Source organism: Puntigrus tetrazona, chromosome 1, assembly GCF_018831695.1.
Source record: "Puntigrus tetrazona isolate hp1 chromosome 1, ASM1883169v1, whole genome shotgun sequence".
NCBI classification, from domain to species: domain Eukaryota; kingdom Metazoa; phylum Chordata; class Actinopteri; order Cypriniformes; family Cyprinidae; genus Puntigrus; species Puntigrus tetrazona.
In genome coordinates this window covers 6,049,292-6,061,811 of record NC_056699.1, presented here as the reverse complement: position 1 = coordinate 6,061,811, position 12,520 = coordinate 6,049,292, and the positions used below count along the sequence as shown (strand labels likewise).

At 37.8% G+C, this 12,520-nt stretch overlaps 1 protein-coding gene across 1 annotated transcript; it reads left to right on the top strand.

The window, feature by feature from the left end:
- Positions 1-2,546: 2,546 nt before the first annotated feature.
- On the top strand, positions 2,547-6,920 carry ptcd1 (pentatricopeptide repeat domain 1). Its single transcript, XM_043241820.1, has 8 exons — positions 2,547-3,097; positions 3,425-3,565; positions 3,673-3,891; positions 3,967-4,068; positions 4,679-5,383; positions 6,015-6,131; positions 6,264-6,446; positions 6,724-6,920. The coding sequence occupies exons 1-8, from the start codon at positions 2,672-2,674 to the stop codon at positions 6,895-6,897; spliced, it is 2,067 nt and encodes a 688-aa protein (XP_043097755.1). The 5' UTR covers positions 2,547-2,671; the 3' UTR covers positions 6,898-6,920.
- The last annotated feature ends 5,600 nt before the right edge of the window (positions 6,921-12,520 follow it).

The window sequence follows — 12,520 nt, the reverse complement described above, 5'->3', positions numbered from 1 at the left end:
AGACATGGAAAATGTATCTTTTCCACTAAGATGATCATCTTTGGGACCTTCATTAAATGTATAATGTATGAAGATTTATACTGAGGTAGCTTATAATATAATTGTATAAATAGCGTATATTATATTGGAAAATATTTGTTTTTTCTCCCAGTATGTTGTAATGATGGATGTATTTATTTACTTGGATAGGCATACATGCACACACACATACACACACTGTTGTTTGATCTTGGTATTATTTTAGATTAATCGCATCAAAAATAAATATTTTGTTTGCATAATATATGATTTATGTAAATGTACTGTATATATATATATATATATATATATATATATATATATATATATATATATATATATATATATAATGTATATATAAATACACACACATGCATATATATATAATTTATTAATTTATAATTTATTAATTTATTGTTTATCATTTATTAATGTGTTTTCTGTAATCTTTCCACAGAGCGCCTTGCACCCCCCGTCAAGGTCCCCCGCATTTTATTGAATGGTGTTAAACTGGTTCCTTTTCTTTAAAAGTAACATTTTTCTTCTTTCGTCGTTTTAAGTTCTTTTTTGCATTCACATGCTCAGGGCAGAAAGGCCTCAGGGGATTTTGGAAGATATGCAAAGCTGAACCCTTAAATTATCTATTACCTTCATTTAGGTCATATAAGACTGTACAGTTATCATCCTAGTTGAAAAAAACTTAAATCAACAATAATGTTCAAAAGAAGCAGAGATTAGAAACGTAGGAAGGCAGACACACGTGCGTACTTTTAGAAACATGATTGTCTGTGAGAACAAGTGGGATTGTCTCTTTTATTCCTACATGCCCAACATGAAAGAACCACATACATAAAGTGTCATCTCCATGGAAACGTTGTGTGTGAGATCTCTCAGGAGATGCTGAGGAAACAAAACCCTTCGTCTTCATCTTCTCTGCAGTATGTGGGTGGGTGCGCTCAGCGGTCTTAGGGGGCTACACGCACTTAGCAATCCTGCACTGCAGTCTGTCATAGAAGATAAAGAGAGAAAAATCTACTGACACCGTACACACTCACACGCAGCTCAGTAACTCTCGGTCTTGTTTTGAAATGTACTTACATAAGCAGCAGTGAGGAAAGCCAGAGAAGCTAATCAGAAGTGAATATAAATGTCATGCGTAATTATTTCACATAGTGCAGCTAAATGTCTCCATTTGTACATGTCTACGGCTGCGTCCTTCAAAACTAAAAAGTACATTTTAAGGAAACTATACTGGCAGATTCTAAATAAAAATATTTAGACGGAGTACACTTTCATGACTTGCAATGATGTGATATAAACTAACTCTACTTGCACATTTTATTCATTATGTTAAAAAAGAATCATTTGTTGTGCTTTAAAGGACTGCACTTAATTTGGTGTTAAATAGCATAAAGCACGTTTAAAATGGTTATAATTGTAACTGTAGAGTTATTTTATATTTAATTTTAGGTTAATATAATGATTAAATGTTAGCTTTATTTTAACAAAAAATATTTACGTGCATAACATGCAAGTTTCAATAAAAATTATGTTTACACATACTTTACTTTATTAATTACAAGCCTTTAAATTAGAAGTTATATTAATTTATATATAAGCAATTTTAAAGACATACTTAAGTGGGTCAGAAAAGCATTCTTATATTCAAATAATTGCATTTAACTGCAATATATTTACAGTAATTTAATTGCAAATAAATGTTCAAACTTAAATTTTATTATTGTAGACCTAATCGTTTTTCTTGTTCTTATACATTATTTGTGTGAGGAGCATTTGTTTTAAAAGTTTAAAAGAGCATCAGGCCACTATTCTGTTTGAATACTTTGCATGTGGGGAGAAAGATCAAGAAATTTTGTGCATACAATTTTAAAGAAATAAATTGAGGGGATTTTTGAGATTATAAAGAATGAAAATACAGAGCAAAGATCTAAATGTGCGTTGACCATGATGAGTTTTATTGTTATGGCAAAAACCCATCTTGTCACAAATATCTTATTAAAGATAATTAAAGGGTCTACAGGAACATTGTGGAAATACACATTTGTTTGCCAGAATATCCTCGGGCACTATATGCCCTCTTTTGTGACATTATCAACTCATTTTGCAGATGTATACTGCAATTATTTGTTTCACATTCAGATTTGCCAAAGTTTTTATTTTTGACCAAATACTTTTTCTTTTTTTTTTTTTTTAATTGGTGCACGTTTTTATTATTGTGGATTTTTTCCAATGCATAATTTCAATATTAGTCACTAGATGGCAGTTCTATGATAGCGGTGACATTTCTGCAGTTTCAGCTATGGCTAAGACGCGATAAGTCCTACTAATCGATCCCGCGTATCTTGTTTTATTTATTTATTTCATTAAATACAATTGAGAATTGTTAAATAAAATTGTATTATTAAATGGCCAATTGGTCGTAAAAAAAGTTCACATATTATTATTTGCAACAGAGTAAATAAATAGTTCGATTATAACGTTATCCATTAGTAATGTCTGTGGGTATAGCAACATGGCGACTTCCAGTAGAAGCATCATGTGAGGATTTCTAGTAGCTGTTTCTACCGCAGTTTGTTCTGAAAGGGTGATATGAATGGACTAATTGGGTATTAATATAAGATTGGTGGCCAAAATGTTGCGTTATGCACTTTTGAGGGGTATTTTCACGCGGAACTCCGGTGTTAATGTTGTAAAATGCGCTGCCGCGTCCTCAAATGCGCTCAGATCAGCTGTCTGTCCTTCCGAGCTGCATCAAGGACCCTTCAGATACATTACATTAACACCTTCGAGATGGGCTGACGGCAACAATACCAAGCCAAATGCGTCGGAGCACGTGCACGAGGAAGATACAAGCGTTGCGTTTGGTGATTATTCCAGAAAGTTCTCCTCCAGGCGAACCTTCCGCAAAACATCCCCAGAGCAGCAGCTGGATCTGAAATACAGAGATGAGGATGAAGCTGATGCGCAGCTGGTGGAAACGTTCAAGTCCAAAACGGGTCGGAAAAATACACCGTACTGGTATTTCCTTAAGTGCAAACGGCTCATCAAAGAGGATAAAGTACGTTGCTAAAAATACCTGTTTTAATGCTTATCTTTACTGTGACAGTGCAGCGGTGCAGTCATGGTGTCAGACTTACATCCCTTGTGTAAAACAGTTCACTTATTGCCTTCAAAGTACTTAAAAGTATATTAAACCTGTATTTGCCTATAATATTAATTAAAAGGCTCCTTCAGAAGAGAGAATTTTTATTACAGTTCTTTTGGTAATACGTTTTCTATTGTGCTATTTTTTTTGCATTCAAGTGCCATGTAAATGCCAGCGAATATCCATATAATCCAATGCACATTTGAATAAATCAGTTCGTTTTTTTGTGTGTGCATGTAGCTGGCTGAGGCATTGGTTCTCTTTGAGACTGATATGCTCAAAGGTGAAAGGTTACAACCTGAGGAGTTCAATTACACTGTGCTCATCGGCGGATGTGGACGCGTCGGCTATCTAAAGAAAGCCTTCCAGCTCTACAATAATGTAAGATGACAATGCATTTTTAAATGTCATTATTTATATTAGGTGCTGCTAATGATGCGTGAATGACACGCACGTTTGAATAACCCCGTTTGAATATTAACGTTCAGATGAAGAAGCGAGGAATCGAGCCATCTGACGCTACATACACCGCGCTGTTCAATGCTTGTGCAGAGTCACCGTGGAAACAGGCAGGGCTGGAACAGGCATTGAATCTCAAGCAAGAGCTTCTCAGGAAAAACATTCCTCTCAGAGCCATTACCCAGCACGCCTTGCTCAAGACAGTTGCTATTGCTGGAGATCTGAAGTCATGCTTTCAAATTCTGCGGGTATTGACTAATGTCAAAATACTGTTTTTTTTCTTTGCTCTAACAAAATAGTAAAATTTTTTGGTTTGTGTGTAGGAGATGCTTCAAAATGGACAACCCATCACACAAGAGACATTTCACTATCTGCTCATGAGCTGTGTGAAGGACAAGCAGCATGGATTCAGACTGGCTTTACAGGTACAGAAACACACTTACTGGGACTAGAAGCACATTAGTGATGCAGGTTTTGGTAAATAACTCATAGTTTCTAGTTATATCAGCCTAGAATAGCACAACTTTCTATTTTCCATTTGTCTCAGAAGAGTCAAGTTTCAAATAGGAAAAAAATTGAAACTCTTTGGTCATTTCTGTGCATGATGCTAATGGTCTAATCGGATTCAATGATTAATGCTAAGCTACAGCTAAAAGTGCTAGACCCGGAGATTGGGAGAAGGGATTTGAAAATGGTAAAACTAAATTATAATTTTAGGGGAGTTGGAAAATTAGCCAATTTAAAAAAAAAAAAAAAAAAAAAACATGGTGTGCTCTTTCAAGTTCTTAAAGGGATCGTTAACTTGTTAACTTGTCTCTTGTTTCGTATGAATTCATGCAATGATGCCTTTGTGGCTTATTTATGACTTTTATGTTTGGGTTACATGGATTTTCAATGAAGGGACAGGAACCAATAATGTTTCTTCAAGAAAATATATTTTGGCAGAAGACACAAGGACGAGGGAATGATGACAGATTTTAATGTTTGGTTGAACAATCTCTTTAAGTATTTGTTTTGTTGTCGTTTGTCCTGCAGGTGTGGCACCAAATGATTAGGATTGGAATAAAGCCAGACGCTCAGAATTACAACATACTTCTGCGGGTGGCAAGGGATTGTGGGATAGGTGATACTGGTTTGGCTTTTGCATTACTACTGAAGAGAACAGATGAAGTGACCCCAAAACTCACAAGTGGAAGGAAAAGCCGTAGGACAAAAGTCAAGGAGGAGATGTTGTGTCAGCACTTAGATATGGATGCGTTTGAGAGTGAGCTCTTTGCAGACACCCACATACAGGAGAACGAACAAGTCAAAGAGACTGATTTCTGCCTTCCAAATGCAAAAGAACAGTGCAAAATAGACACGTCTCCAAATGAGACTCAAATGGTGTCTGTATCACAAAGTGGCTCTCTGACATGTCAATCACAAAGCTCCCGTCTCCCAAACCTTCTGGACCCCAGCACTTGCCACTCAGGTGTAGTTGCCTTGGGACCTGTGAAGAGTGCTGCTGATAGACTTGCTCTGATTGGGAATCTTGAAGGTTTTTTGGAGAAAATGGTCAAAGACGGACTGGAGCCCAACATCAAAACCGTCACACTATTGGCTGATGTCATGGAACCCGACAGCCAATCAGTGCAGAGTTTGATTAATGTTGCCAAAAATAGCGGTGTCACACTGGACGAGATGTTCTTTAACATTATAATCAGAAGGGTGGCCAAAGCTGGAGACTTGGACGGGGCTAAGGTTAGAAATGCATTTTATCCTCCGTTCCAGGGAATTTTCTGGACTAGACTTTCATCAGCCCTAATTCAATGAGCAGAACTACACCAACAATTTCATACATAAAAATGTGTATTTTAAGTATTGGTGAACAGTAATAATAATGATAAAACTAATAATAATAATTAGAATTATATATTATGTCTTTTCATTGATATAATTGATTTATAATTAAAGGAAAATATATGTAAATAAAAAAAAAAGTGGGAGGAAGAAATATTTGAATATACATAAAATCAAAGTATACTAATTAATTTTAATTTATTTCTTTGCTTTGTTTCCATTGTTGTCACCACTGCCACATATAAAAAATGGCTTATACTAATATAGCTTATACTAAAAAGCAAAAAACAGTAGGCCTAAGATTAAAAAAAAAGTAATAAGAAAACTAAATGTCCCTCCTTTTACTCTATCTCCTAATTTTTCTGTCAGTCTTTTATTCTGTCGATAATTCCTTATTTTTCCCCCCTATTTAAGGCAGGCAGATGTATTTTAATTACTAGTGAATAATAAACAAATACAATTACGTAAGTGCTTTCCAAACACGTAAATGTGGAATATGTAAATAATAATAACTGATTTTTTTTGTTTTCAGGCTGTAAAAGCCCTTATGGTTAACAGAGGGCTGGTTGCAAATGCACAGACATTCTGTGGTATTGCTCTGGCTTGCAGAAGACAAAAAGATGCAGTGCAACTGCTTACGGAGATGGAGGTATGACAACCATTTTTTAAATTAATTCTCACTATTAATTCCTCTTATTACAATTATTAACTATTTCCAACTTGCTTGTAAATATTTTAAAGGTGCTTTTTTTTTTTACCTGAGTTCATTCTTTTTTTTCAGTCTTGTGGACTTGTGCCGAACGCTCATGTTTACAGTGCCCTGATCAGCCAGGCAGTTAAGCGACTGGACTATGCTTATCTGCAAGAACTTCTTCAGCACATGCACAAACTCCAAGTGCCGCCCAACGATGTCATCATCAGACAGCTGGAGTTCGCAGCTCAGTATCCTCCTTCCTATGACAAGGTTAGAAACTGAAAATATAAGAAAATCTCTTATCGAGCAAGATGTCAGATTCAAGATTTGTATTTGTCCCATACGCACTTATACAAACAACGGAGTGAAATATAAACCTGATCAGCTACTTTGGCTGCGCAGTATAAATAAAGTAATTAATGTAGGAAAAGTGAAATATAATGAATTAAGAAACTAACATGTAATAACACTTCATGTTATTGCGCTATGAGCAGGATTGTAATGGTCTATCATGATGCAATTAAGCCTTTTATCTTTCTTTCTTCAGTTAAAATCACGAAACACGTACATGGACAAGATTGACGGCTTCCGTGGGTTTTACAGACAATGGCTGAAGTTTATGCCTGGCCAGGAAACACCACACCCCTGGGAAAAATACCGATCCCCAAAACCAGAAACAGAACAAGATGGACTCACTTCACAAAATCAAATTTCTAAATAAATTTGATTGCTGTTTTTTTACTAGTAGATTTGTGTGACACAGTTACATACATATATGTGCATGCTGTCAAAAGATTAATAGTGATTAGTTTTTGTTTGCATAACATGTATTTAATATGTGTAAATACACACAGTATATATTTAGAAAATATTTACGTATTAACATGTCTGTATTTATATTCATACAATTTATATTAAATAAATTTATTTAATATAGAAACAACTTATTTTTCTGAAATATACATGCATGTGTTTATATATATATATACACAATTATACACTGTACACAAATTTTTTTTCAAAACAAAAACTTTCATTTTGGATGGGATTAATCATTATGAATCATTTTGACAGCACACACACACACACACACACACACACACACACAAGCAAGTGCTTTTGTATTGTATCATAAAAAAATTAAAATTCCAAGTCAATAATTGATACAGCGACAAACCTTTATTTCAGATACTACCGTAATTTGTGAATTATAGCAGGATATTTATGCCTCCTAACTTTAAAAGAACTAATGTAACATTAGACACCCGGTCTACTGTTTTATTATATTGTTGTATTTTATTTGAATTACAATAAGCAGTTGTAGAAGTTGTTAGAAAGAATGATGTAAGATTAGAACAAAGCAGTTTATTAACTGCCATTAGAATGTGTAAAATATATCTCAGAAAAGACTGAATTGAAGTTAAAAACTAGACGACCTGGCAGGATTCCACAATTAGGATAAAAACAGGTGCAAATGTTATAGAATTGCGGCTAATAAGTGTGGTGAAAAGATTACTAGAAACTATTGAGGAAAAAAATATACTATTTACTTTTCACATTTATTGACTGACAAGTTTCCTGTCCCCATGTTAAGAGAAATATATGTAAATGAAGATCTAGACCAGCAGAGACAGATGAGAACTGTCTGTTATCTTGACTTTGTTGCTTTGCTTCATTCACAAGACAGAGAAGATCATTGACCCAACATGTTTCACTTCAGCAGTTCTGTGATAACAGTAAGAGCACAAGCTTGCTTTGTTACAATTTGACATATGTTTGTAAAAATAGAAAGAAATAACTGTTGCCAGAGCCAAAAAGAACATCTTTAACTGAGATAATTGGTTATAACTGTAACTCAAAGTGGAAGTTGAGACTGGGTTTATCAGAAGTTCAGCTGCTATCTCAGCTTTACAGTCATCTGGAACTCTGTGACTCGAGGGAAGAGATGTTTTCCATGGGGGCTACTGTTGGGAAAATCTTCGTTGTTTCCCTCCCAGGTTCAGGTCTGTCAATGATGAGACTTACTTTTTAAATTTACTATCTTAATTAGTTTAATAAAGTCAGAATAATTGAGACTGAGCTCAGGATACAGAAGAACAGCATTAAAGGCATGCAGGGCAGTCCTGTATGCTCACACTACATTTCACACAGTATTTATATTCTTGTGCTTGTGTCTTCCTCCCACTCAGGGTGTCCTTCACAGAACCAGGTGCAGTTGTTTCTTCCCGATCAGTAGATGAGCTCAGCAGTCTCCATATCTTGTTTCTGTAGATAAGACATTTTGCACAGCACATACACATAATATCAAGTAGAAAAACTCAGAGCCTTTATGAGGCCTGGGCACAGTGCTTCTATTGAGTAAAACCTGTAAAACATAAATCCTTTAAAACATAAATCCCACATGACAATTGCTTTCATTTATTGTGTCTTGTCTTTTCCTCTATAAATAAAGCAACTTGTGACCTGAGCTTCGGAGGCAAAAGAGAGAAAATTGCTTTTCTCCTGCTTGCAACCGACAGTGCAATCCTTGCAAGCTAAAAATCCAAAGAACTTGTCTTGTATTTTATTTCTCCTTGAGTTGATCCTTCCTGGTAAGGAGCCGTTCGAGTGAAATAGTCTCAACATTTACTTGGTCCTTCAAGCCGGATCCCAACAGGACAGAGCGGAGGAGGAGAGGACGAAGAGGAGCTGAGAATTCGAGGGGGGTCGGGGATTCTTCCTCTGGAAAAATCAACTTCTCCGGGCTGTCTGATGGGAGCCGTTGGAAGGACAACTCAACGCACTGATCAGGTGATATACCGGTGTGTGTGTGACTGCAGTATAATAGGTACCAGCTCGAGTTTGTAACCAGTGATTTACCTGTTGAGGTGAAGGATCTGTATCGACTCTGGAAGCTCAGTGATTAAGTACTAGCTCGAGTGTGCAACCCGTGATTTACCTGTTTAGGTAGAGGGTCTGTACTGACTCTGGAAGCTCAGTAATTAGATTTGGACAGAATGATTTGTCGACCAATTGTCTGGGACATTGGGTTAAGTGAGAGCCAGGGGCTCTGGTGTCGACAAAGTTGTTTTAAGCACGCAGGGTATGAATGGTATGAATGTGTTGTATGAATGTCATTGTGAATCATTAGGATTTACGGTGAATAAGGTTGTTGGTGTTTAGGAATAACACGACTGATATTTCTCCCCACTAGAAAGGGAGTTGTGTTATTCAAACATAGAAAACTATATTGGGTTTGAGTCAAAATTGAAAAGTTGGTCTGTTCAGACGGCTGTATCCGCAGACAAATTAATGTCTGTAGAAGCTTGGTGCAGTGGACGATCTGATCAGACGTGTGACTAATCGTTGACTCTTACCAAAAGCAAATATGGGTGCAGAAAATAGTAAATTGACGGGAGATCCAAAGTTCATGCATACATATTCGGCAGACAGTGTGCGATATCTCAATGAGTGGAATAAAAGATATGATTTTAGTGGTAAATTAGTTAAGAAGGGCTGCGCTCTCTTGATAGACAAAATAAAGGTTGACTTATCTATAGCCAAGGGAAAAAAAGGTTGATCTGTTGAAACTTCAATTGGCGAAGTGGCAAGAGCAGGCAAAAAAAAGAAAAAAAGACAGAAACAAGAAAGATTGATTGTAGTGCAGAAAGAAGAAGATCCAGCAGATTATGTTGGGAGACCAGAGGCATTGTATCAGCAAGAAAGGTTAAGAGCAGAAAGAGCAGCTAGAGGCCAGGAGATGGCTGCAGCAGCTCAACGAGAGGAGCTGAGAGAGCAGACAGCACAAAGCGAAGTGCGAGCAAGAGGGAAAGGGACAAAAAAACATGACCGATCCAAGATAACTGAATTCAGTCCCCCTCGCACTAGGAGAAACATACCTTCTGCTGAAGCAATCGCTCTGTTAGAGAAAAGCAAGGTGGAAGAAGGGTATAAAAAAGACCTTTTGAACTCACCACACCTTTCATCAGATTCAGATTTTATTTTTCCAGCCATCCAAGTGGCTAATCCACATTACGGTGTAGAGGACGATCGCAATAGATACCTTCACGTGTATCGCCCATGGTCAGACCAAGAGATGAAAGATGCAGTAGATGCACTTGGTCCACTTGAAAATACCGCTGCATGGTTAGAGAATTTTAACCAACTGATACGTACCTATCGTTTAAATGGCCTGAGTGAGGTTGATAGAGTTGCGAGATTAGCTCTTAAATACAAATATGGCCAAGTTAGGGGTGATTTCATGGGTCTAGACGAGAATGATGATCCGTTAGCTCATGATGCAGCGACATTGCGAGAGGCAGTAGACCAATTGACAGAAAGAATTAGAGACACCCTTGGAACACGCCCAGATTACTCTAAAGTAGCCCAGTGTAAACAGAAAGATGGAGAAGATGTACATGAATACAGAGCACGTCTGGAAGACATTTTAGGGTTAACAGTGGGCTTCAGTATAGGGCTGATGATGCTGGTGCATACCAACAGCAACTAAAACAGGCACTCCTTTCAGGATTCAGACCCCAGTTGGCAGACTACATCAAAAAATATAATATAAACTGGTCCACCGAACCAGTAAACAGCATAATGTATTATGCCAGACATGGACAGGGAGTGTTGAAAAATAAAAAAGAAAAAGCAGACAGGGCCTATACTTTCGCTGCACTCACTGCCCTCTCCCAAGGCATGACCTCGCTTGGGGCAGACACATTCTACCAAGCTAATCGGAGAGGAAGGGGGAAGGAAAGCAGCACGTGGTCGAGGTAGAGAGAGAAGGTTGTCGAAACAGACACGCGATGACAAAGAATATGATAGGTGTTTTAATTGCCACAAGGGAGGCCATTATATCCGAGAATGCCCAGAACCGCTAAAGCCCAGAACACAGGGTAGAAGCCCCAATGAAAGCTACAGACCAGCCCCATATAATAATCAGTTATGACTAGGCGAGACCAACAATGACCCCATAGATGACCCAGATCTAGGCGAGGCTGATAATGACCCCAAAACTGACCTAGACTTGCAGAGCAGTATCGAGGCCTTTTCAGCTTTGTCAAGAAGTACTCGCTTACCCGAACGAGAGCTAATAGTGAATGGAACCCGAGTAAAATTTCTCTGTGACTCTGGGGCAGACAGAACAGTATTACATGACATAATTCCAGGATTGCAGCCTAGCTCTAAGAAAATATATGTGAAATCAGCCAATGGGCTGGTTACAGAGAATAAGTTTTCTCAACTAACCACCATTAAAGATCCAAAAACAGGTTTCAGCACAGACACAGAAGTAGTGTTATGTCCAGGGTGTCCCGTAAACCTCCTGGGTAGGGATCTTATGTCCCCACTTCAAATTTCCATACACCCACTGAAAACAGGCATGGTCGCCAAGGTGGGAAGGACCATTCACCGTTATCCTGACCAGACCCACTGCAGTTAAGATCGCTGAGAGATCTACGTGGATCCACCAAAGCCATTGCAAACTGCTAACACCTTGGGAGGACGCTGAGTAGGGGTGGAAGTCAGCCGGTATCAAAACCCTTGGCTGCTGAAGAAATCAACTAATCCCTTACTCCCAGCTATAGCGCCCCCAATGGGAGCACGTGAGGGCTGGAGAGTTGCTCTAAACCTGACTGCAGCAGTGACGGTCACACTGGTGGCCATATGAGAGACGATTAAAGGGGAACGGAAAGAGGTGAATTTCGACTGGTTCACAGAACGACAAGAACTAAAAACTTATTTTTGATTTGAACATGTGTTTATGCATGATCTGTGTTTTACCATGTTTAAGGGCAATGATTACTAAAATGATTAGCCAGACATTGTTCAGTTTTACCATGCTTCTCCACCAAGAGAGAAATGGAGAGCTTTAGTATCATGTGTGAAGGCTCAGTTAAAACCACAGCTGTGACATGGCTGAGTGCTGATGTTGTGATACAAAAGGTACACTGACAAGCTACAGTAGCCGTGCCAAGAACAAGAGGCACTGTTTTATTTCATTTTTCCTTTTCGTTTATTTTCACACTTTCCTCCTATTTTCTATCTTTAAATTTTATATTGTATACATTAAGATGCAAGCCTTACAGGTGATCGCCCATGTAACATCTTGGGGGTCGGTTGGGAATTTTTCCTCAGATACTGGGGTTTTCGCCCAACCTTGCTGTTTAAAGTAAGCGTCGATTATTTAATCAGTAGAGATGTAGTTCAATATGCATTTGCTTTGTTATGTTATTTTTTTTTTAGGTGCTAAATGTCAAACAGGAGGGAGATGTTGGAGTTGTGTACGTGTCCACCGGGTGCCACACTTTGTCAGCCTGGTGGGAACGGAATGCTAGAGTTGAATATTGACAGTTATGCAC